Source organism: Pleurodeles waltl, chromosome 11 (genome assembly GCF_031143425.1).
Source record: "Pleurodeles waltl isolate 20211129_DDA chromosome 11, aPleWal1.hap1.20221129, whole genome shotgun sequence".
Taxonomy (NCBI): domain Eukaryota; kingdom Metazoa; phylum Chordata; class Amphibia; order Caudata; family Salamandridae; genus Pleurodeles; species Pleurodeles waltl.
Genome location: NC_090450.1, coordinates 335,483,071 through 335,508,494, shown reverse-complemented (window position 1 = coordinate 335,508,494; position 25,424 = coordinate 335,483,071). Strand labels below are relative to the sequence as shown.

Genomic DNA, 25,424 nt, shown 5'->3' with positions numbered 1-25,424 from the left:
ACTGGACAAAGGGAAGGGGAGTGACGACTCCCCTGTCCATCACCACCCCAGGGGTGGTGCCCAGCGCTCCTCCAGTGTGTCCCAAACCTCTGCCATCTTGAATGCAGAGGTGTGAGGGCACAATGGAGACCTCTGAGTGGCCAGTGCCAGCAGATGACGTCAGAGACCCCTCCTAATAGGCTCTTACCTGGTTAGGTAGCCAATCCTCCTCTGAGGGCTATTTAGGGTCTCTCCTGTGGGTTTCTTGTCAGATAACGAATGCAAGAGCTCACCAGAGTTCCTCTGCGTCTCTTTCTTCAACTTCTGCCAAGGATTGACCGCTGACTGCTCCAGGATGCCTGCAAAACCGCAACAAAGTAGCAAGAAGACTACCAGCAACATTGTAGCGCCTAATCCTGCCTGCTTTCTCAACTGTTTCCTGGTGTTGCATGCTCTGAGGGCTGTCTGCCTTCACCCTGCACTGGAAGCCAAGAATAAATCTCCCGTGGGTCAATGGAATCTTCCCCCTGCTAACGCAGGCACCAAACTTCTGCATCACCCGACCTCTGGGTCCCCTCTCATCTTGACGAGTGTGGTCCCTGGAACACAGGAGCTGGATCCAAGTGACCCCGACAGTCCAGTGGTCCTTCTGTCCAAATTTGGTGGAGGTAAGTCGTTGCCTCCCCATGCCAGACAGTAATCCTGTGTACTGCGTGATCTGCAGCTGCTAGGGCTTCTGTGCACTTTTGCAAAGAATCCTTTGTGCACAGAATAGCCCAGGTCTCCAGCACTCCGTTCTGCATTGCTCAACTCGCTGAGTTGACCACTGGCTTCGTGGGACCCTCTTTTGTTGTGTTGAGACGACCGCCGTGCTCAGATTTCTTGAACGCCTGTTCAAGTGCTTCTGCGGGTGCTGCCTGCTTCCTCATGGGCTCTCTGTGCTGCTGAGTGCCCCCTCTGTCTCCTCCTCCAAGGGGCGACCTCCGGGTCCTTCCTGGGGCCAGACAGCACCCATTATCTTCGACTGCAACTCTTGCAGCTAGCAAGGCTTGTGTACGGTCTTTCTGCATGGAAACAACTCTGCATCCTTCAGCACGCCGTGGGACATCTTCTGTGCAAAGGAGAAGTTCCTGGCATCTTCGGTTGTTGCAGAATCTTCAGCTTCTTCCACCCGGAGGCAGCCATTTTGCACCTTCATCCAAGGTTTAGTGGGCTCCTGCCCCCCCTGGACACTTGCGTGACTCTTGTACTTGGTCCCCTTCCTTTACAGGTCCTCAGGTCCAGGAATCCGTCTTCATTGCTTTGCAGTCAGTTGTTGCCTTTGCAGAATCCCCTATCTCAACTTTACTGTCTTTCTGGGATAGTAGAGGAACTTTACTCCTACTTTTTAGGGTCTTGGGGTGAGGTATCTTGGACACCCTTAGTGTTTTCTTACACTCCCAGCAACCCTCTACACATTACACTAGGCCTGGGGTCCATTTGTGGTTCGCATTCCACTTTTGGAGTATATGGTTTGTGTTGCCCCTAGGCCTATTGTCTCCTATTGCAGTCTATTGTGTCCTACAGTGTTTGCACTACTTTTCTAACTGTTTACTTACCTGATTTTGGTTTGTGTGTATATTTTGTGTATTTTACTTACCTCCTAAGGGAGTATATCCTGTGAGGTACTTTTGGCATATTGTCACTAAAATAAAGTACCTTTTTTTTTTAGTAACTCTGAGTATTGTGTTTCTTATGATATAGGCGGTCATTACGACCCTGGCGGACGGCGGAGAAGCGACGGTAAGACCGGCAACAGGCTGGCGGTCAAATTTTTGCAATTATGACCATGGCGGTTACCGCCATGGTCATCCGCCTCTTCTCCGTTCCGCCCGCCAGAGCGGAGACGACCCCTGGGCTGGAGACCTGGGTCTCCAGCCCGGCGGTCGTCACTATACCGCCGGCGGTATTTTGACCCGGCTGACCGCCATGGATTTCATGCGGTTTGGAGCCGCCATGAAATCCATGGTGGTAAGCACTATCAGTGCCACAGAATACCTTCCCTGGCACTGATAGGGGTCTTCCCCACCCCCCCCACCCCGACACCCCCCACCACCCCTGCCACCCCCCAAAGGTGGCAGGACCCCCCTCCCCAACTCGACCCCCAACATCACATCACTCATTCACACACGACACACACGCAGGCACCACCAACACACATACACGCACACACACCGACATACATGTCAACATTTACACACAGTCAGACACGCACACCCACATTCAAACATACACGCACACAACTATACAGACATACCTACAGACATACACACACTCATTACCAAACTCACAACACCCCCGCAAGCATACACGCACTCACACCCCCCCACTACATACACACACGCACACCCCCATGCATGCATACAACACACAACACCCGCCCACCCCCTCCCCTATCGGACGATCAACTTACCTGGTCCGTCGATCCTCTGGGAGGGGACGGGATCCATGGGGGCTGCTCCACTGACACCACACTGTCAACAGAACACCGCCACACTGAATCACAGGACGTGATTCGGTTGACGATGTTCTGTTGATGTGGCGGTATGGCTGTTGGCGGCTCTCAGTCCGAAAAAGGACGGAGAGCTGCCAACAGTCATAATACGCTGAGCGGAAAACCGCCACCACTGGCAGTCTTCAGCACGGCGATCCCTCGGCGGTCTTGCCAAAAGACCGCTGAGGTCAAAATGACCCCCATAGTGCTATATGATATAAGTGGTATAGTAGGAGCTTTGCATGTCTCCTAGTCCAGCCTAAGCTGCTCTGCTATAGCTACCTCTATCAGCCTAAGCTGCTAGAACACTACTAACCTACTAATACGGGATAACTGGACCTGGCACAAGGTGTAAGTACCATCAGATACCCACTATAAGCCAGGCCTGCCTCCTACACACATCATACCCCCTGTTAATAAAATGCTGTTCTAAATCAGAAAGGGCTTATTAAATTCATCATGTACACTGCAATTTCTACGAGCCCTCAACATTTCACCATAAGGAGTGACTTAATTTGAGCCTTGGGATGAGAACAAGTACCATGTAAAAGTGAGCTGCAAGAGATCTTCTTCCTGTATATTCTACTGCAAATCTTTGTATCCTGAATAAATAATTCTACATCCAGGAATACCATACATTCCATGCTGTATTCTAAAGTAATGGGCATTTTGCGATCATTATCATTCAGATGAGTGAGAAAGTAATTTAGTAACTCAGTCACCTATCCAAATCATAAAACAATTGTCTATGTACCTTCCCCAGTAATAAATAGTCTATTCATCTTACTTGTTTATGGTCCCAAATCCACTCTGCCTCAAACCATTCCGTAAACACATTAGCAAAAGGTGGAGCAAACCTGGAACCCATCGCTGTCCTGAGTAACTCTTTGTACCAAGTACCATTGAACTGATAAACATTGATCTCCAGAATGAGTTTTGTCATGTCCAATAGCATCTCTGTTTGATCCAGATACTCAACAGGTTGGGTGTTGAGACAATATCTCAGTGCCTTGCTGCCTAAATCATGTGAAATATTGGTATATAGAGAGACCACATCCATGGTCACCATAATCATACCAGGTACCCAAGTAACACCCTGCAATAAATTGAAAATATATTTAGTATCTTGAATGTAGGATGCAAAGTTCATCACAAATGGTCTTAGAAAAACATCCACATATTTTGTTACTCGTTCTGTAGGACTCCCTATTCCGGTTACTATTGGTCTCTCCGGAGGGAACTGTAAATGCTTGTGCACTTTAGGTAAATTGTATAAACATGGGTAATGTGGATGGTCAGTCAATAGATAGAAATGCCCATCTTCACTAAGTAACTCCTGGTCTTGCCAAACCTTAAGTTTCTCTTTTACCATTTCAGTAACCATAGGTATAGGGTTGTTATCCAGTATCTCATAATGAATAATAACTTCCAGTTGGGAGTACACCTCACTTTCATAATCCATTTAGTTTAGCAAAACAATGTTCCCATCCTTGTATGCCATCCACCCAATCAAATCTTTATTGTGTTGTAATGTCTTCAAAGCAGTATGTTCACCCCAAATTAGGTTGTCCTGAAAGAACACTTTAATTCTCGGACGTACGTCATCAGTCCACTTGTCCAATTCTAAATTGACAGCCTTGTAAAACAAATCAATACTATTGCTAGAGGTCAGCTGGGGAGCCCATGTATCCCTAGCCTTTAAACCGCTATCCACATGTAAGTCCTTACTCAGTTCCAAGTCTATTAATAACCTGCTCTTCGTGAGGGGATCTTCCTCATGGTCAGTCAAAGACAGAAGGGTAGGGGTATCATGTACATCTTGTATAGTCAAATCCCTCAGTACCAGGACTTCCGTACTGGATCTGTTCTTATGTGGGTGCATAGTAAAGAACTTCATAAGTTTCAAAAGATGTACAAATCTGTGCAAATCAATTTTTACTTCACATAGATTACAATGTTGTGCACAACAATAATTTTAAACCATGTTTAAGCACTGAGTACATATCTGGAGTCAATATTACATTAGAAAATTAAACCACATTCACATCGTGACTCATCTTTCTAGGAAAATTCCTGATTTAGTCTTTTTCCATGATTGGGTCTGCATACCCCACTTTTCTCCTTGTCCCTTTTCCTGTGGTTCCCCTTCTGACCCATGTATTTATTTTGTCTTTGTTCTACAATTCATATCCCTGTTTCCAAATCTTATGCAAATCACTTCCTTTAAAAAAGTGCTTTCCTCACTGCTGTTAGAGGTCCCTTCACCTGCAGCCTCATTGTCACTGATGGACAAACTACTTGAAGGATTGGACACTGCAATGGCTGTAGAGGAGCCCTGACTACTCTTAGGTCAATCATCTTCTTAATCAAATGGTCAAAACATTTGGCGAAAGTGAACACCCTCCCACTATTGTAATCTATCTCATTCTTTTTAAGTTTCCTCGCGTTGTTTTGTTTCCTCCTGAAGTTTTCAAATTACATCCTTCAAAATTGCATCATTCTTTTTTGTAGGTTCAGGCAAATTAAATGCTTTGATTTCTTGTTCAACTAGTTAAGTCCCTGCCAAAAGTATAGCTATCTTTCTGTCTGCATTTTCAATAAAAATATTAATTAGATTCATAGAACTATTCATAAGTTCTTTCTTTCATCATGCAAGTAAATCCTCCTCAGACTCATCATATATTGGTAAAATTTGAGACCTAAGGCATCTCGGGATCCTGTTAAGTATAATACTCTGTTTCAATGTGGTGGTATCCTACCATTTGGACATTTCTGCCTATATGAGTTCTCCAACTACACAAACTTCTCCCTGAGTCCCTCATTTGTTCTAATACTACGCTTGCTTAAAGATTGGCCTACCGTAATACCTGTACTTAAGTTCTTAAATAAATCATCAGCCATTTTCTCCCTGTCCATCGCATTGCTCATTTTTTAAATCTATAATCAGTAGTCCACTGTGTAACCCAAGGGAGTAGCTCAAGCCCGAAGATAAACACACAAAAATACTTTAGGTAGCGAGGCAAGAAATCAAGCACTCACCGACCGATTTACCTAAAGTTTTTATTGGGTTTTGCCCCTAAGTGGTCAGTCACTTCCCATAGGACTATAGGTATCTGTCTTCAAATTTTGTACAAGTCATTGGTTCATGGGGCATTTTATGAAAGTTTGTTCACTGTATGTATGTGTGTGTGTGTGTGTGTATATATATATATATATCCTTTGTTTTTATAAGATACAACGGAAGTGTGGAAACACCGGCTGTTCATAGAACACACCTATAGCAGAACAGTGCAAGCTTCCCTCCCTCAAAGACGGATACATCTAAGGCAGAATCAGCACAAGCTTTTCCATTACAAGACACTTACAAATCAGAAAGCAACTGTGCAAGCTTGGCACACAGATCTAAGGGTCGCCCCTGTAAAAACAAGAGAATTAGGGGTATTGTTGGTATTATTTTGGAATTCTGCAAGAATACAGATGAAAAATAGTCTGATTTGATGCCAATGTGTGAACCTATACCTCGACAGATATTAGCAATTACGCTGTACACTTTGTACATGCTTGTTACTTTCTTTAAAATCATTAAAATATTTGCTATAAAAAAACGTTTTCAGGACTAGAAACATGGCACTTAGCCATCATAATCATCAGCACTTATTTTGTTAGTAGAACCCAGAGTCATGTTAACACTTTATAATTACCCAACCCGGTAAGTCTTCAGAATTCCTCTGAAAGACAGTAGATTTACTGAGGTATGATATCAATAGGCTATAGAGCTCCAGAGGTGGCAGTCATGAAAACCGAAGGACTTCCTCCATTGAGGACCTTTCAATTCTGTTTTTTAATGAGTCTCCATTTATGTTTACTGGTTGGTAGAGCCTTGTTTTAGCATAGATTTTGTAATGCAAAATTTTAAAATAATGAACATGTCCTCATTGACATATCTGAGTCATAGTCTTTTGATTCATTCTGTTTCAACTCTTCCCTTTCTTTTAATATTTTCATGCTGATTTATTTGAATCAGACTTAAATATGGTCTTCAGAGTCGTTTCATGAGAACTCTTCTCAAGCAAAAGCTCCAATGTTTAAATGATGTCATTTTAATGTCTTACTAAAGTTGAGAATCCTGTTCTAGAACTTGCTTTCTTTTATGAGTGTGCGATGTCATACAGCCTTTAATATTATTTCTCTCTAGTTGTAGATAGTACATTCCAGCTTGTTTTGTGTACAGTGTGTGCCCTTTTTCTTGTAGGTGAACATTATGGTGCATAATTGTTTCTCTGTTGTTGATTTCTAGGTCCTAGCAGATGGCACTTTACTGAATTGCCTTACCTCCCTAAGAAAGGACAACACAGGCTACGACCTGAAGCAACTGTTCATAGGTTCTGAAGGAACCTTGGGTGTCATCACTGCTGTGTCAATATTGTGCCCGCGAAAACCAGCCTCTGTAAAGGTAGCATTTTTAGGTAATTTCATACCCGCTTCCCCATCTTTGCTTTAGGAACGTACTTGGTAGTAAATGTACGTTTCCCTGTTTCTCATCTTAAGCTTTTTGACTGACAGGATGTGAAAAAAGGATGCGTATGGGAGACACTGTTTTGCTCTATCCTTTCTTTGGTAAGGTAGTTGCATCTGTATGTGTGAGATCCACAGTAAGAGCCCTGCTACACCTCTCTCTTAGCCAAAGGTTTGCATGGTGGTGAGCATTTGACACTCAATAGGCTACCGTGGCTTTCAACTCAATATCTTCTTTCATTTTGTAGGCATGGGTCAGAGCAGGAAACCCTCTCGCCATCTTCTCAGGTTTATGAGCAAAACAAAACAAGCATTGCCAATGCAATGGGTCTTGCGTTTGCTCGAGTTAGAACTGTTAACATTGTAAATTCCTAACAGGACTTTTCTTGCCACTTAAATTGAAAATTAAAAGTAAGACACTTGACGTAAGCGAGCTGATTCAAAGCGCTACGGCTGCCATGAGCATGAGTGCGAAGGAGAAATACAAAAAGAGGTTTGCTCGCAGTCAAACGTACAGGCAAAAGTGCAATTTTCCATGTAACAAGGTCGATGTCCAAGGGGGTAACCAAACCACCCCAAGGAGGGACAACCGTAAAGCATTTACCAAAAATAACAACGGATTTTTGAAAGACAAGCCCACAAACGGGTGATAGTTATGGGCATGCAGAGAGCGTGGTTAAAAGCCCACAAGAATTATAACAGGTCAGACCGCTTGCGCGCTCAACCTAAAAACACCTACTAATGGACTAGGTGGCAGTGGGAGCAAGGCACGCCATATTAATGGATTTATTTAGCTCTGAGCAACAACACCCTCTGTCGCTGGACTCAGGACATCTGGAAGTGCACCTCCACTCCCTTGATTTGCATGGAGGTGAAGTAGGGACCCTTTGTTCGTGCATTCAAATGGCTGCAAGTGTACCCCACCTTCCCTGAGTTATATGACCGTGGGTGTGTTGCTCCTTCATTTGATTCCAATGCTGCTATTATGTCACATCCTCTTTCTAGAGTGTTGCCCCTTTATTTAGATTTGTGGTCTTGAGTACGATAGTTCTTTATTTTGAATGCAGTTTTTTTGTGTGGAAGCTTCTCTGAAGCAGTGTACCGACAGGTGGGGGTGGCGGGTGGGGTTGGAGTCCAGTTGCTGTAAGTGGGCCCCTTTCACTGAATCATTGTTCCGCAGCAGTGATGATGTATTTCATTAGATTGGCTTTACTTAGGGACAAATTGTTTGTCCTAAATTATTGATTTGAAATTTAGGCCCTCATTATGGCATTGGCGGTACATCCCATTTACTGCCATGCTGACTGCTGCCAACATACTGCCGCACTGACAGATATCCGTTCACCATATTATGACACACACACCCCAACCCGTCACTATACAGACACAACTCCGCCATACCAAAGGTCAGTGATAAACTGGCGGTATCAAAACCCACACTGTTAAGCCAACAGAACAACGCCCACCACATTATGACCCACGAATCACCATGGTGGACATTCAACCACAGTAAACCATTGGCGGTACGTACCGCCACACTAAAAATACACACACTAAAAAAAAAACACCACCACATTGGACAATTCAAACTACACACACCACACCCACACCACTATAAAACACGCACCCACATTACCCACAACCCTTTGCGACTGCAATTAATTGCCAACAGAGAGAGTTAGCAAGAGTATACACACAACCAGAGCCACATACCACCATCACCTATACACCACCCACGCACCTCACAACACACACACCAACACCCTCACCCACACCACTCACACTACACCCATGGCACCACAACAACACCCCATATTCTCTGAGGAGGAGCTAAGGGTCATGGTGGAGGAAATCATCCAGGTAGAGCCACAGCTATTTGGAGCACAGGTGCAGCGACTTGGGTCAGTACCTCATAACAAGGGATGACGGCAAGAAGAGGTGGAAAGACCTACGGGGGAAGGTACGTTCTGTGGCAGCAAGATACCAACTAGCTGTACAGAGGACTGGAGGTGGACCCCCACCTCCTCCTCCACAACTAACAACATGGGAGGAGCAAGTCCTGGCAATCATGCATCCTGAGGGCCTGGCAGGAGTAGGAGGAGGGCTGGACTCTGGTAAGTCAACTCTATACTACTACTACCCACCCATAGCTGCATGCCATCACATACCCCCGCCCCACCCTCACTCCCATCACTCCACCACCTCTAACACACCCCACCCCACCATCACAACCCTCTCATCCCAGTGCCAAGCCCAGCATGCACCACCAATGCTTGGACACCACTCACAGACCTGCATGGACACCTATCACTAAAGCATGCACACTGGAGAATCACCTAGCCCACCACATAACAACTCACACAAGGAAAAGCTGCCAGGGCAATAACAACCATAGAGGGCCACCCACCCATGTACAATATGTCACACACAGAAATAATAACACTGCATGTACATCCCCACAGGTATCCCAGCCAATGTCACCAGAGAAGAGGTGCCAGCAGCATCCAGTTCCTCACAGAAGAGGCCCACAGTGATGACAGCAACTCTGCTCGCCTGGATCTGGATGACCAACCTGGTCCATCAGGGACCTCTGGACAGTCGGTTACCCAGGCACAGTCACACACCACCACAGAGCCTCCCCCCTCTGGAAATACCAAGCACCCACCCAGCGTGCCCATACCTTTGTCCCCAGACACGTCAATCAACAGTGTGTCCACTACTACAGGGACCCCAGGGCCCTCCCCATACCCAAGACAATCAGGCACCTGGGGTCAGTGGCAGTGGGCACACGGTTCAGGGGACAGAGGCACAGGACAACAGGGAGGCTGGGAGGACTGCTGTCCGCCAGGGGGAGGACAGGCCCAGGGAACCGACTCTCCAGGAGGCACTCACTGCGATCCTGGGAGCATACCAACATTCCCAGGATACGCTGAGCCAGATCATGGACAAGTTGCAGGAGAACATGCAGCTGCAGGAGGGACAGTACCAGGGGATCAGGGAGGACTTGAAGGCCATTAACACCACCCTGGTCTCCATTGCTGGGGTGCTGGCAGACATACCACCATTATGAGGGAGGCAGTGTCACACCAGCAGGTTCCTGCCACTAGCCAGCCATCTGAACAGTCCTCCACCTTCGCTGCCGCTCCTGGAGAGGAGGCCCTGCCACAGGACCACCAGGCCACCAGCACCCCTCCCCCTGCAGAAGGAGAACCACCCCACAAATGTTCCCTGCGATCCAGGCAGAAGCCAGAGACTATTGCCAAGACCCCAGCCAGGAAATAAGACTCTCCTGAATGTCACTGTTGTGTCCCACTCTGTCACCCTGTCCACTTTGAACTGCCATTGCTCCACTTCCTAAGCCCCCTTGGACAGTGCACCTGTGCTTTACTCCATCATCACCCCAGCCCATTGCACTACCCCCTTTTCTTCATAGCACTTAAATAAATGCCCTTTGAAAAAATACAAGTATGGAGTATGTCAAATGATTTAAGTATGTATTTGCTTAACAAGGTTTAAACATTGCAATTCAACTGAACAGTAATGTATACATAGGAAAGACCTTTATTTGGCTGCAGTGAACACTCCAGGAGCGATAGTGGGGCACCAACATCTGCAAAAAGAGTTGCCAAAGCGTACAGTGAGTGGGCATAGAAGTGGGAATTCACAGCCTGACAGTGTCAATGTCAAACACAAAACTGTCAACGAAATGTGAAGTTACAATGTCTTACCTGTGTGTCATTGGAAGTATTGACATATCACTGCAGTTCTGTTGTCCTCATCCTCGTCCCACTGTTTCCTCATGTTCACTGTCCACAGGGTCCACTGCTGCCACACGGCCATCTCCAGCCTCCTCCTCCTGCAGAAAAGGCACATGGCTTCTCAATGCAAGGTTGTGCAACATGCAGCATGCCACGATTATCTGGCAGACCTTCTTGGGTGAGTAGCACAGGGATCCACCTGTTAGACGGAGGCACCGAAACCTGGCCTTCAGGAGGCGTAAGGTTCGTTCTATTGTCCTTCTTGTTCACCCATGTGTCTCATTGTAACGTTCCTCTGCCCTTGTCCTGGGATTCCTCACAGGGGTCAGTAGCCATGAGAAGTTGGGGTAACCAGAGTCACCTGCAAGTTGCGAGGGACAACTGTTAGCCACACACTATGCCATATGGCCCACACCATGCCCATACACCAACAAATACTGGGTGAGAACCAGGGCTCACCTATTAGCCACACCCTGTGCCTCCGGAGTTGGGCCATCACATTTGGGATGCTGCTATTCCTCAGGACAAAAGCATCATGCACAGAGCCTGGATTCTTAGCATTGACATAATAGATGTACTGGTCCGCCAAACACCCCATCTGCTTTGAGTGAAACCTTTTACGAATTCTGAAGACCTGTTCATTATGACGGGGGGGCAAATGAAATATGTGTTCCATCAATCGCCCTAATGATGTTTGGGATATGTCCGACTGCATAGAAGTCACCCTTCACTGTGGCCAAATCCTCCCCTTGGGGGAAGACAATGTAGCTTCACATGTGTTTAATCAGGGCAGACAACACTCTGGTCAGCACTATTGAGAACATTGGCTTTGACATTCCTGCTGCCAAGCCCACTGTCACTTGGAAAGAACCAGTTGCCAAGAAATGGAGCACAGACAACACTTGCACAAGAGGGGGGATCCCAGTGGGTTGACGGATAGCAGATATCAAGTCAGGCTCCAATTGGGCACATAGCTCTGTGATTGTGGCCCTGTCAAGTCTGTAGGTGAGTATAATGTGCCTGTCCTCCATTGTTGCCAAGTCCACCAGAGGTCTGTACACGGGGATGTCTGCATCTCCTACTTATCCGCAGCGGTTGCAATCTATGGGGCAAAAGAGTGAGGAACCGGTCATAATCTGTACATTGTAGCCACTACAGTTCAATGCATGATGTGATTTATTAATGTATTAGTGGCATATGTCTGGAATGTACAGTTGTGATCTGTGACGCAGTTAGGATTCATGGTCTACCCTCCCCTTGAAATGTTGTCTGTCCTCTATGGAGGGGCAGGTGGAAGTGAGGTAAATCCGGTGACGTCGTGCGCCGTTGCGGGAGGCAGTCGGGAACCGCCGTGCAACTCCTCATTGGTTATCATTGGGCCCTGTGGGTTATAGTGGCCAATGGTGATGTACGCCTGCGGTGATGGTATGCACCGCTGCGGATGTCACCGCGATTTTCTATCTGTTCACTCACTTGCTTCCTGACCTTCAACAGGAGGGGACCTTCACTGCATATGCTGCTGTGACCTGTGTCTGGAACCTACCATGGCCCGTGTGACTGGGGAAAGGGCCCCTGCCTTCACCTCAGCAGAGTTGGAGTGACTGGGGGATGGGGTCCTACCCCAGTATGGACTGCTGTATGGGCCTCCAGACCAACAGGTGAGTACACTGTGAGCACGATGCATGGGGCATGAATGCATGGAGTGGTGTGTGTGAAGGCCTCATGTAGGGGGGGATGATGGATGGGCCCTGGCAAGTGTGCAGCATGTATGCTTGGCCATGTCTGTGCATAGGGGATGGGAGGGCTATGGTGGGCGATGAGTGTAACAGGCAGGACGGTCTAACTAATACCTTTCCCTGTGTATATTACCTCTGCAGGTCAGCGCCCATCAAAAGAAGGGTATATAGCAAGTCATTGCCAAGGACGTGTGGACCCTGGGGGTCTAATGCAGGCAGAGCACCCACTGTCGGAAACGGTGGGAGGACCTGAGACGCTGGCCATGGATGATGGTGGAGGCACAGCTGGGGATGGCCTCCCAACGAGGAAGGGGTGCCCGTCGAACCCTGACCCCCCTGATGGCCCGCATACTGGCAGTGGCCTATCCGGAGCTGGATGGGCGCTTGGGGGCATCACAGCAGCAACAAGGGGGTGAGTTCTGTGCCCATCATTACTACTTACGTATGGTGGGGTGGTACCCGGGTGGGGGATGTGTGCCTCTGGGTGCCCCTAGGCCATGTCTGACACTGCAGTGTAGGTCCCATGTTGAGCAGGGCTCTGATGTGATACTCCTCCAACCTAGCTAGTAGGCATCCACTACTGGGCAGGGGTGTGTGGGTCCCAGGTATGCTGCAGTGAGCGATATGTGTCCCTTCCCATGCCCTGGTGACTAGCATTCTTACTGGTAGTGCCATGCATAGTGCATAGAGCTGTTCACTGTGTGTGAGGGTACTGTGTACACCAACGGTAGTGTTGATGTAGCTATTGACCAAGTGTATCCTTTGTCTCTCTCCCCCCCTTTCTTGTTCTGTCATCCTGTCCTTATGTGCATTAGCATCATCTGGCGGAGGAGCAGAGGCACCAGCGACGGAGGGAGCTGCATCCCACAGGACCCAGGAGGCAGAGTCCACCGACGGTGAGGGCACCAGTGGGACGGAGGGCTAGGGGAGCACCACAGCGGAGACTGGATGGGACAGTTCAGACACAGATACCTCCTCCGATGGAAGCTCCCTGGTGGTGGCGGACACCTCTGTGCCCACCCCGTCTACAGGTAGAGCTGCCAGCCCCCGTACCAGCACTTTCCTCCCAGCAGCCCCTCAGCGAGTAGCCCATGCCCGCTCACCCAGGAGGGTGGGCATCTCCTTCTCCCCAGGCACCTCAGGCCCTGCCCCAGTTAGCCCTGCTGCCCTGAGTGAGGAGGGAGGAGGCTATTGACCTCCTGCGATCCACCTCTGTTGGGCAGTCAACCATTGTGAATGCCATCCAGGAGCTGGCAGCCCAAATGCAACAGTCCAATACATTTCTGAAGGGCATTCACACTGGCTTGGCGGCCCAACAAAGATCAATCCAGGCTCTGGCCTCCTCTCTGATGGCAGCCATTGTCCCTGTTTCCACCCTCCCCCTCCAACTTCCTCTTCCCAATCCCATTCCCCTCAATTACAACCTATCCCAAGAACACAGGCATGCACACGGGACAACACACAAGAGTGACACAGACAAACACAAGCACCACACTTCATCTCACAGGCACACACACAAACACCATCCAGATGCAGACATACCAACACCACTGCCTCCACTGTGTCTCCCTCTTCCTCCTCCTCCACCTTCCCCTCAGTTGCATCTACACTCACACCTGCATGCACTGCATCCTCATTCACTACCCCCATCCCCAGCACACCTATCAGAACACACACCTCACTGGCAGTCACCACCCTAACATCCATGCACACGTCCCCTGTGTCCTCTCCCACTGTGTCTGTGCCCCCCTCCCAAGGTACACAAACGCAAGCACTCAGACACCCAACAGCCATCCACCCCACAACCGCATCCAGCCCATGCACCTGCACCCAAACACAGCAGACAGACACTTCCTACAACCTCTCCCTCTTCCTCCACTCCCAGACCTTCTCCCTCTTCCCGCCCAATGTCCCTAAGAAGTTTTTCCTCCTCACCATTGACCTCTTCCCTACCCCTTCCCCCGCGTCCTCCACCTCTGGCCACGGTGTGTAAAACCCAGGCAAGCACCTCAGCCACCCAGTCCACGGGCCCAGTAGTGTCCACAGCAACTTGAGTGTCCGCCCCAAGTGCTGCCAGGAAGGTCAAGGTGCCTCCCCCAGCTTCTACTGTGTAGGTAAAGGTGCCACCCCCAACTGCTGCCAAGAGGAGCAAGAAGCCCTCCCTAGTTGCTGCCATGAGGAACAAGGAGCCATCCCCCGCTGCTGCCAGGAAGGGCAAGGGTCCTGCACCCGCAGGCAGAAAGGACAAGGGGCCTGGTGCTAGGACTCATTCGGAGCCCCTACCACCAACCATGGTGGTGCAGCCATCCGAATCTGCAGAGGATGGGCAGGAGCTTCCCCCCACAAACACCTCCAGCAGCAGCACACTATCACTACCACCAGCAGTGGGCAGCTGTCCGAGGCTGCAGAGGATGGGCAGGAGCTTCCCCCCACAACCACCAGCAGCAGCTGCAGCACCACCACCAGCAGTGGTCAGCCATCCGAGGCTGCAGGGGATGGCCAGGAGCTTCTCCCCACAACCACCACAAGCAGCAGCAGCACCACCACCAGCAGTGGGCAGCCGTCCAAGGCTGCAGGGGATGGGCAGGAGCTTCCCCCCAGAACCAGCAGCGAAATCACCATCACCACCACTGAGCAGCCGTCACCGCCGGCAGACAGTGTGTAGTCCTGCGTCCATAGGCTGTTGTGTGGGCTGCCCCTGCAAATCTTGTGGGATTGACACCCACCTGAGAGACCTTGCACTCCCTAAGACCTGCATCACAGTGCACGATGCCTCCTCCAGAACCAGTAGAAAAGCCATCCACTCACCCCATCTTCCCCAGGATCAGAATCACAGGGCACGATGCCCCCTCCAGAACCAGCGGAGAAGCAATCCACTCACCCCATCCTCCCCAGGATCAGAAGCACAGGGCACAATGCCCCCTCCAGAACCAGTGGAGAAGCTATCCACTCACCCCAGCCTCCCCAGGATGAAGAGCATAGAGCACGATGCCCCCTCCAGAACCAGCGGGTAAGACATCCACCTACCCCAGCCTCCCCAGGATGAAGAGCACAGGGCACGATGCCCCCTCCAGAACCAGTGTGCAAGTCACCCACTTGAAAGACTGTGGCCTTTCGCTCCCCAGGACGAAGCACAGGGCATGTTGCCCCCTCCAAAGCCAGTAGGCAAGCCACCCACTTGAGAGACTGTGGTCTTGCACTCCCCAGGACCAAGCTCAGGGCATGTTGCCCCCCCCAGAGCCAGTGGGCAGTCACCCACTTGAGGGACTGTGGCCCAAGGCCAAGCACAGGGCATGTTGCCCCCTCCAGAGCCAGGGGGCAAGTCACCCACTCGAGAGACTGTGGCCTTGCACTCACCAGGACCAAGCACAGGGCATGTTGCCCCCTCCAGAGCCAGTGGGCAAGTCATCCACTCGAGAGACTGTGGCCCAAGGCCAAGCACAGGGCATGTTGCCCCCTCCAGAGCCAGTGGACAAGTCACCCACTCAAGAGAATGTGGCCTTGCACTCCACAGGACCAAGCACAGGGCATGTTGCCCCCTCCAGGACCAGTGGTGTTGTTCCATCTGCCGCCTGAGGTGCCCCCCGTTCCCCATCCCCCTGAGGTGCCTGCCTATTTTACAATTGATGCCCCTGCAGTGTTCTCTCCGTGTTGGTGCAGGAGACTAGTGAGGCCTTGGACTTTGTGATGTGGGCCAGTGGCCCACGATCATTGAGGACTGGGCATTGTCTCTTGATTTGTAAATCTTTATATAATTTTAGATTGGATACACTTATTACTACTTTATATTATTACACTCACTTTTATCTATTCATGCTGTCCTTGAATTATTTCTGAGGGGTACGGGTGTATATGTTTTAATACTGCATCTGCATGTGTGTATGGTGTTGGGGGTAGGGGTGTTGCGTGTGTGTGTCACACTCTTTTACCTCCCCCCCTCCCCTGTGTGCTATGCGGCTGTATTCACCGTGGTCGTCTTCGCTGTCATTGGTGTTCGTGGTGGAGCAGGATGTAGAACAGCATTGAGAAGATATGCAGTTCAGGCTTCATGGCCTCGTGGTTCTTCCCTGAGTCTCCAAAGGTGAGTCGTTTCCCTTCTGTGCAGGTTTTCTGCCAGGCTTTTGATGTCATTGGTACCGCCCCAGAAAAGGTGGCGGTTTCATGTCTCATAAAAGGGTGGGTGGAACATTGACTTCCGCCTGGCTGTAGACGGCTTCCGCTGTGGTGCCTGTCGATTCCGCCCTGGCGGTCGGTGTGTTAAAGTGGCTGTCTGTCTTAGCTCTTTCCGCCATGGTCATAATTTGGAGGTATTTACTGCCAGCCTGTTGGCGGTATTACTGCCACTTTATCACCGACCGTCAGGGTTGTAATTAGGGCCTTAATTTGCTTTCTTTCTCTTTGTCCAAAGAGGCTTGGTTAATTTGCTAAATTTTTAGTAGAAGAGTGATCACTAGCACCAACATTCTCTTCCCAACTCTCCTCACAACATTTCACCCCCGCAACTCCCTCCGGACAGTAGTGCTGTGCCTCTCAGTTGTGAGCACAGTTCTTGTCTTGGATGGCGGGGCTCACTCCAGATGTGCGTGGGTCTTCTAGTCTCAGATGGCTGTCGTCAGAGGAATAGCCTTCTTCATCTAGTGCACGCATTTTGCTTAGAGCCTATCCAGTATCTACTTCGAGGGTCATACCAAGCACACTTTTGCCATGACACTTGTTTAATGCTTTGCATAACAGCTCCTGTAGGCTGCACCTAGGAAGCACGCCTTCCCTTCAATTGCCCACCTGTTTTCCTGTAAACTGTTGGCTTGTCGTTTTTTTTTTTTTTAACAAAAACAGATTTGTATTTGATGGAATGCAAGACCTTGTCTTCTTTTGAGCCACTACATGTAGATATTACAGCTATGGATGATAGCAATTCTCTGTAGACCTCTTCAAGTTTTTTTCAGGCTTGGCTTACCAATTCTCTCGAGACCTCTTCCCATATTTTTCAGGCCTGTTGTTAGACAAAGCTTTAGTTTTCACAAAAAGTCCTAAAGTGAAATATACATACATAGAGAGTTTCTGTAATGTCATTCTCAATGGGACATTGGGTCAGCCTTTTTTATCCATTGGCTCGCTTCTGTGGGTGTGACTGCATTTTGCCTGTGCATGACTGCATCCTGCCTGTGCACATGTGCACAACCACACAAAAATGAATCCAGTTTGGTGCTAGAGTAAGTGGCAGAAGGGGGTGTAATTTACAAAGCGCCAGTCTGAATACTGAGAGTTTTCATGTCTTTCTAATTTAATTTCCCATAAAATGTAGCAAATTTTCTACTGCAGCATGAACTGAAACAGGTTTTTAGAGTATATTTATAGCTATTTTTCTGTGCGTATTTTTTCACCTTCTACTGTTTCAATTTCTAGGTCGGCGATTGACAGAGTCGCACAGAGTACCATTATAATAAGCTGAAATCTGACTTTTCCATTTTTCATTGTGCTTGGCTTTGTAGTGTACACCTGCAGTTTAATTTCATTGCATGATTTAACTAAGGGGCACAGTGAAACATTCCAAACTGGTTCTGATGGCTCAGTGGATTAATATATGGATTGCAGAAATCTGTGTTTGACCTTATGGTCATAAGTTTGACTTTCTGCAGGTCAACATAGTCTTTCATCCTTCTGAGGTTAGTAAGATGGGTACTTTTAAAATGCATAACAATACATTTCTGATAATCAGTGTAGCGTACCTTCGCCATTGTCCTTTTAATAGTTTATGAAGTACCGATGGCAAAGCTAATATGTTTGGTTCTGATGTGATAAACTGGCGATACCAAAACCCACACCGTCACGCCAACAAGAATACACCCACACTATCACGACCCACAAACCAACACTGCGGTCATTCACCCGCGGTAATCCATTGGCGGTACACACCGCTGTGCTCAAAATACACACAGACTTACAAAACACCAACACATTGGACAATTTGAAATACACACACCTGATACACATACACACACCACACCCACACACCCAATCCAATATAAAGCACACACCCACAAACCCTTACAACCAAAATTTTTAAAAAAAGCCCAGAGAGAGAGATTAGCTAACACAACACCAGCATCCACAGACACACAACACCATCACTTATACAACATACATGCACCTCAAACAACACACACCAACACATCCCCCCACACATCACAACAGACAGCACTTCCCACATCACCCACACCACGTCATGGCGCCTCAAAGACACCCCAGGTTTTCTGAGGAGGAGCGCAGGGTCATGGTGGAGGAAATCATCTGGGTAGAACCACAGCTATTTGGATCACAGGTGCAGCAGACATCCATTGCTAGGAAGATGGAGCTATGGCGGAGAATCGTCGACAGGGTCAACGCAGTGGGACAGCATCCAAGAACACGGGATGACATTAGAAAGAGGTGGAACGACCTACGGGGAAGGTACGTTCTGTGGTATCCAGACACCAGATTGCTGTACAGAGGAGTGGCGGTGGACCCCCACCTTCTCCCCCACAACTAACAACATGGGAGGAGCAAGTCTTGGCAATAATGCATCCTGAGGGCCTCCCAGGAGTAGCAGGAGGACTGGACTTTGGTCAAATCTTCATTACCATATCCCCCCACCCCACCTGCATGCCATCACATACTCCCACCCTCACTCTCACACCCATCACCCCAACACCCCACAGATACTGGGGGTACCACAACCCACACATTCCAAAACCAAGCCCTGCATGTAACACCAATGCATGGACACCCATCACCAATAATGCAAGCACAGGAGTAGAGGTTAACTCACCCATTGCACACAGATACTAATATTATGCATTCACACCCCAACAGGACCCATACCCAGCGTCACCGGACCGGAGGTGCCAGACATATCCAGTCCCCCCACAGAAGAAGCCCAAAGTGATGACAGCAGCTCTGCACGCCTGGACCAAGATGACCAGCCCGGCACATCAGGGACCTCGGAACAGTCGGTTCCCCTGACACAGTCACAAACCACCACTGAACCTTTCCCCTCAGGAAACACCGCCACAGCACCCACCCAGCGGGCCCATCCCTCTGTCCCCAGGACACGTCATGTAGCAGTGTGTCCACCACTCCAGGGAACCCAGGCAACCCCACAAACACAGGACGATCAGGTACCTGGGGGCAGTGGCTGTGGGCACACAGTTCAGGGGACAGAGGCACAGAATAACAGGGAAGCTGGGAGGACTGCTGTGCGACAGGGAGAGGACAGACCCAGGGAACCCACTCTCCACGAGGCACTCTCCAACATCATGGGAGCTTACCACCATTCCCAGGAGACCATTGGCACGGTACTGGCCAAGTTTCAGGAGACCCAGCGGCTGCCGGAGGAACACTACATGGGGATCAGGGAGGACTTGAAGTACATCAACACCACCCTGGTCACCATTGCAGGGGTGCTGGCAGACCTTGTCAACACAGGGAGGGACACAGTGGCACGCCAACGGGCCCCTGACACTAGCGTGGACGATGAACAGCCCTCCACCTCTGCCGGCGCTAGTGGACAGGAGGCACCGCCACAGGAACACCAGGCCACCAGGCCACCAGCACCCCACCCCCTGCAGAAGGTGAACCACCCCGCAAACGGTCCCTGAGATCCAGGAACAAGACAGAGAACATTGCCAAGACCCCCGCCAGGAAATAAGACCCCCCTGAATGTCACCCTTCTGTCCCACTTTGACACCCTGTCCAGCCTAAACTGCCATTGCTCCACTTCCTATGTCCCATTGGACAATGCACATGTGAAACAAATAGACTGGACTCTGCCATGGACATTCCTCCACCATCACCCCAGCCCGTTTCACAACCCCCCTCCACTTATTTGCACAGAAATAAACACCCTTGAATCACAAAACAATCTGGAGTCAGTCTGTGCTTTCACAAATGTGTAATTGCAAAACCTCTGGAATATAGCAATGTCAATGTACTTGTTCACATACCAATGTAACACAGCTGTAGGCCAGCAGTAAACATACCAGAGGGCACAAAGTGGGACCCAGATCTGTGAAATGGAAAGGCAAAGTAACAAGTCAGGGTCCATACACTGAGTGAAAATGGCAGACTTATGCTAGCTCCAACAATAGTATGAGATGTGGGAAGCAGTTACATCTTCTTACCTGTGTCTCACTGTGAGTAATGCATGATGATGTTGTTTCGGTTGTCTACATCTTCTTCTTGTGCCTCCTCTTCTTCACTGTCCACAGGCTACACAGCTGCCACAAGACCACCATCTGGCCCATCCTCCTGCAGAAAAGGCACCTGGCGTCGCAAAGCCAGGTTGTGCAACATACAGCAGGCCACGATGATCTGGCAAAGCTTCTTCGGTGAGTAGTATAGGGAGCCACCTGTAAGATGGAGGCACCGGAATCTGGCCTTCAGGAGGCCGAAGGTGCGTTCTATTATCCTCCTAGTTCTCCCATGTGCCTCATTGTAGCGTTCCTCTGCCCTTGTCCTGGGATTCCTCACTGCGGTCAGTAGCCATTACAGGTTGGGGTAACCAGAGTCACCTGCAAATGTCGAGGGACAACTGTTAGACAGACACTAACCCTTAGGGACAACCCCATACCCAGACACCTATGTCAACTGTGTTGGGACCTTGGGCTCACCTATTAGCCACACACGGTGCCTCTGGAACTGCCCCATCACATAAGGGATGCTGCTATTCCTCAAAATGTAAGCGTCATGCACAGAGCAAGGATACTTGGCATTCACATGGGAGATGTACTGGTCTGCCAAACACACCATCTGCACATTCATTGAATGGTAGCTTTTCCGGTTTCTGTACACCTGTTCATTCCTGCGGGGGGGACAAATGCCACATTTGTACCATCAATGGTACCAATGATGTTGGGGATATGTCCCAGGGCACAGAAATCACCTTTCACTGTGGGCAAATCCTCCACCTGAGGGAAAACGATGCATGTGTTTCAGCAGGGCAGACAACACTTTGGACAGCACGTTAGAGAACATTGGCTGGGACATCCCTGATGCCATGGCTACTGTTGTTTGAAAGGACCCACTGGCCAGGAAATGGAGTACAGACAGAACCTGCACTAGAGGGGGGGATTCCTGTGGGATGGCGGATAGCTGACATCAGGTCTGGCTCCAACTGGGCACACAGTTCCTGGATTGTTGCACGATCAAGTCTGTAAGTGATAATGATGTGTCTCTCTTCCATTGTCGACAGGTCCACCAGGGGTCTATACACCGGAGGATGCCGCCATCTCATCACCTGCCCCAGCAGACGTGCCCTATGGAGGAGAACAGTGAGCAGAGGGTCATCCAACACATAGGTATCACAATGTGTTATTTGCTAAAACGTTGGAAATTCGCATTGTGCCTTTATTTGCCCGTATTCCAGGCCTCAATAGGTGTGACGCAGTTTTTTTCCCTGCCATGTGGTCCCCTGAAATGGCGGCTGCCTGACCTGTAAGGTGGGACAAGGGGAAATGAGGTAACTGTGCTGGCGTAGTACACCGTCGCAGTAGGCAGTCGAAGAACGCAGCGCAAATCAGCATTGGTTAACATTGGACCCTATGGGTCCCAGGAGCCAATGATGATGTACGCCAGCAGTGATGGTACGCACCGCTGCGGACGTGGCTGCCATTTTCTAACTGTTCCCTCACTTGATACCTGACCTTCAACAGGAGAGGACCTACACTGCAAGTGCTGCCGTGACCTGTGTCTGGAAGCAACGATGGCTACAGTGTCTGGTGAAAGGGCCCCTGCCTTCACTTCGGAGGAGTTGGGGAAACTGGTGGATGGGGTCCTCCCCCAGTACACTCAACTGTACGGTCCTCCAGACAAACAGGTGAGTACACTGTGAGCATGGTGGATGGCACAGGATTGTATGGAGTGCCGTGGATGGAAGAGGGTGGGGAGGGGGACAGGCCAGCATGTCAGGGTTGTGTGTGTATGTATGTCTGGGCCAGGGTGGGAGGTGTTTGGCAATGCGTGAGATGAAATGTACGGGATAGAAACATCCATTCTAACTTCACTTTTTCTCTAGGTCAGCACCCACCAGAAGAAGGGTATTTGGCGTGCCGTCGCCAAGGATGTCCGGACCCTGAGGGACTACCATAGACAGAGCACCCACTGCCGGAAAAGATGGGAGGACCTGTGCCGCTGGAGCAAGAAGACGGCGGAGGCCCAGCTGGGGATGGCCTCCCAACGTGGAAGGGGTGCCCGTTGCACCATGACCCACCTGATGGACCGGATCCTGGAGGTGGCCTATCCGGAGTTGGATGGGCGCTTGAGGGCATCACAGCAGCCACAAGGGGGTGAGTACACTCTAATGCAGCTGACTCAGTGCGCTTTACGAGGTGTCTGGGTGGGGGAAGTGGGCTGTGGGTTCCCCTAGGCCAGGGAGAACTTGGTAGGCTAGGTCCCTTGTTAGGCACGCTCTGTGGCACCCCAACCACACTACTGGTAATAGCCATCTACACCTAGTCAGGCCCCTGTGGTGTGCAGCAATTGGGCTTAGGCCTCGTTCCCCATGGGCATGTGAATTTGCTAAGAACTGTTAGTGCATGGCTTAGTGCATAGGGCTGCTTCCTGTGTGTTGTGTCTGCAAACGGTAGTGGTGTTGCATGCACTGAACATGTGTTTCTTCTGTCTCCCCCCCCTTTTTGTTTTGTCACCCTGTTCTTGCGTGCATTACCATCATCTGGCAGAGGAGCAGTGGCACCGGAGCAGGAGGGAGCTGCATCCCACATGACCCTGGAGGTTGAAGCAACGGAGTCTGAAGCCACCAGTGGGATGGAGGGCGAGGGGAGCTCCACGACGGGGACAGGAGCATACACCAGGGACAGCGACTCCTCCTCTGATGGGAGCTCCCTTGCGGTGGTGGGCACCTCTGTGCCCACCGCATCAACAGGTACAGCAGCCACCCCCCCCACCAGCACCGACCTCCCAGCAGCCCCTCAGCGTGTGTCCCGTGCCCGCCCACCTAGGAGGGTGGGCACCTCTTTCGCCCCAGGCACCTCAGGCCCTGCCCCAGTCAGCCCTGCTGCCCTCAGTGAGGAGGATATTGACCTCCTGAGATCCCTCACTGTTGGGCAGTCTACCATTTTGAATGCCATCCAGGGTGTTGAGAGGCATTTGCAACAAACAAATGTATACCTAGAGGGCATTCATTCTGGGCAGGCGGCCCAACAGAGAGCATTTCAGGCTCTGGCCTCAGCAATGATGGCAGCCATTGTCCCTGTGTCCAGCCTCCCCCCTCCAACTTCCTCCACCCAGACCCAATCCCTTGTGCCTCAGCCTATCCCAAGCACACCATCAGACCAGCATGCACACTCATCAACACACAAGAGTGGACATGGCAAACATAAGCACCACAAATCCCACAGGCACTCACACAAGCACCATCCCCATGCACACACAGCAACATCCACTGTTTCCCCCTCCTCCTCTCTCCCAGTCTCATTTCCACTCACACCTGCATGCACTACATCCTCAGCCACTACCTCCATCACCAGCACGCCCATCACCACACACCGCTCACGTGCAATCACCAACCCCACTGTCATTCACACATCCCCAGTGTCCTTTCCCAGTGCGTCTGTGAGCCCTCCTTCCAAAGTACACAAACGCAGGCACAAACCCACCCAACAGCCATCCACCTCGCAACAGCCTCCGGCCCATGCACCTTCACCCAAATTCAGCAAATGTACACCTCCTGCAACCACTACCTCTTCCTCCACTTCCAAACCCCCTCCATCTTCCCGTCCCAGTGTGTCTAAAAAACTTATCCTGGCTAACATTGACCTCTTCCCTACACCTCCCCCACCCCGTCCTTCCCCTAGGGCCAGGCTTTCAAGGTCCCAGCCCAGCACCTCAGCCACCAAATCCCCAGGCACAGTGGTGCCAGCAACTGCGGTGTCATCGAGTGTGTCACCCATCAGGGCTGCCAGTGTGCCACCTAGTGAGGGCAAGGTTATTCCACCACCTGCCAAGGTGAAGAAGGTGCCCACATCCCGGAGGGAGAAACCGCACCTACCAGCCACCAAAGGCTCCTGCAAACCAAAAGGGGACAGTGGCAAGACACCTGCGGCAACATCAAAGGTGGGTAAGGGACACAAGCCAAACAGCAGGTTAGGACAGGGCAAGGTGGCTCCGACTGAGGGACTAGAGTCACCCCTTCTGTCCACCACTACACCAACTTTTAAGGCAGTGGACACCACCACCTGCACCGCCACCTGCACTGCCACCTGCATGTCTGCAGCCTCAGCAACAGTTCCCAGCCTCTCCCCCAGTGGGCAGCCATGCGAGGCTGCAGGAGACGTCTTGCTGTGTCCCTCAACAGGTGCACCACCGCCAGCTCCTCTGCCACAGACACCGCCGCAAACACCACCACTAGCCCCGCGACATGCTCAGACAGTGCCAACACATCTGACATGGCTACCATCCCCAGTGGACAGCCATTCGAGGCTGGAGGAGACTTCCTGGACCCTGCCCAGCTTCCATAAGGCATGACTCTCATCACTGTTTGTACCTGCGGGTGTCAGGTGAAACCGCAGCAGGGTGGGGTATGTCTCTGCCTCCATGGCGTATCATGCTACCTGTTCCTAGGCAATCTCGTGGCACACACACCCATGTGTGGTAATGGGACCAGCAGCACTGCATGTGAAGCACTCTGGGCACCAAGCCCCCTCCAGAAACAGTGGAGAGATACATCCACTTCCTCAGTCCTTGGCAGGATGAAGCACTCTGAGCACAATGCCCCTTCCAGAACCAGTGGAGAAAGGAATCCACTACCTCAGTCCTTGGCAGGATGAAGCACTCCGGGCACAATGCCCCCTCCGGAACCAGTGGAGAAAGGAATCCACTACCTCAGTCCTTGGCAGGATGAAGCACTCT

At 50.4% G+C, this 25,424-nt stretch overlaps 1 protein-coding gene across 3 annotated transcripts in view; it reads left to right on the top strand.

Annotated features, from left to right (window-relative positions):
* Positions 1-25,424, top strand: part of D2HGDH (D-2-hydroxyglutarate dehydrogenase) — a 914,182-nt gene that overhangs the window by 639,369 nt on the left and 249,389 nt on the right. For all 3 annotated transcript variants that reach the window (XM_069213619.1, XM_069213618.1, XM_069213620.1), the window contains one exon: positions 6,810-6,978. In XM_069213619.1, coding sequence (XP_069069720.1) covers positions 6,810-6,978 — 169 coding nt within the window. The remainder of the gene's footprint in view (positions 1-6,809; positions 6,979-25,424) is intronic.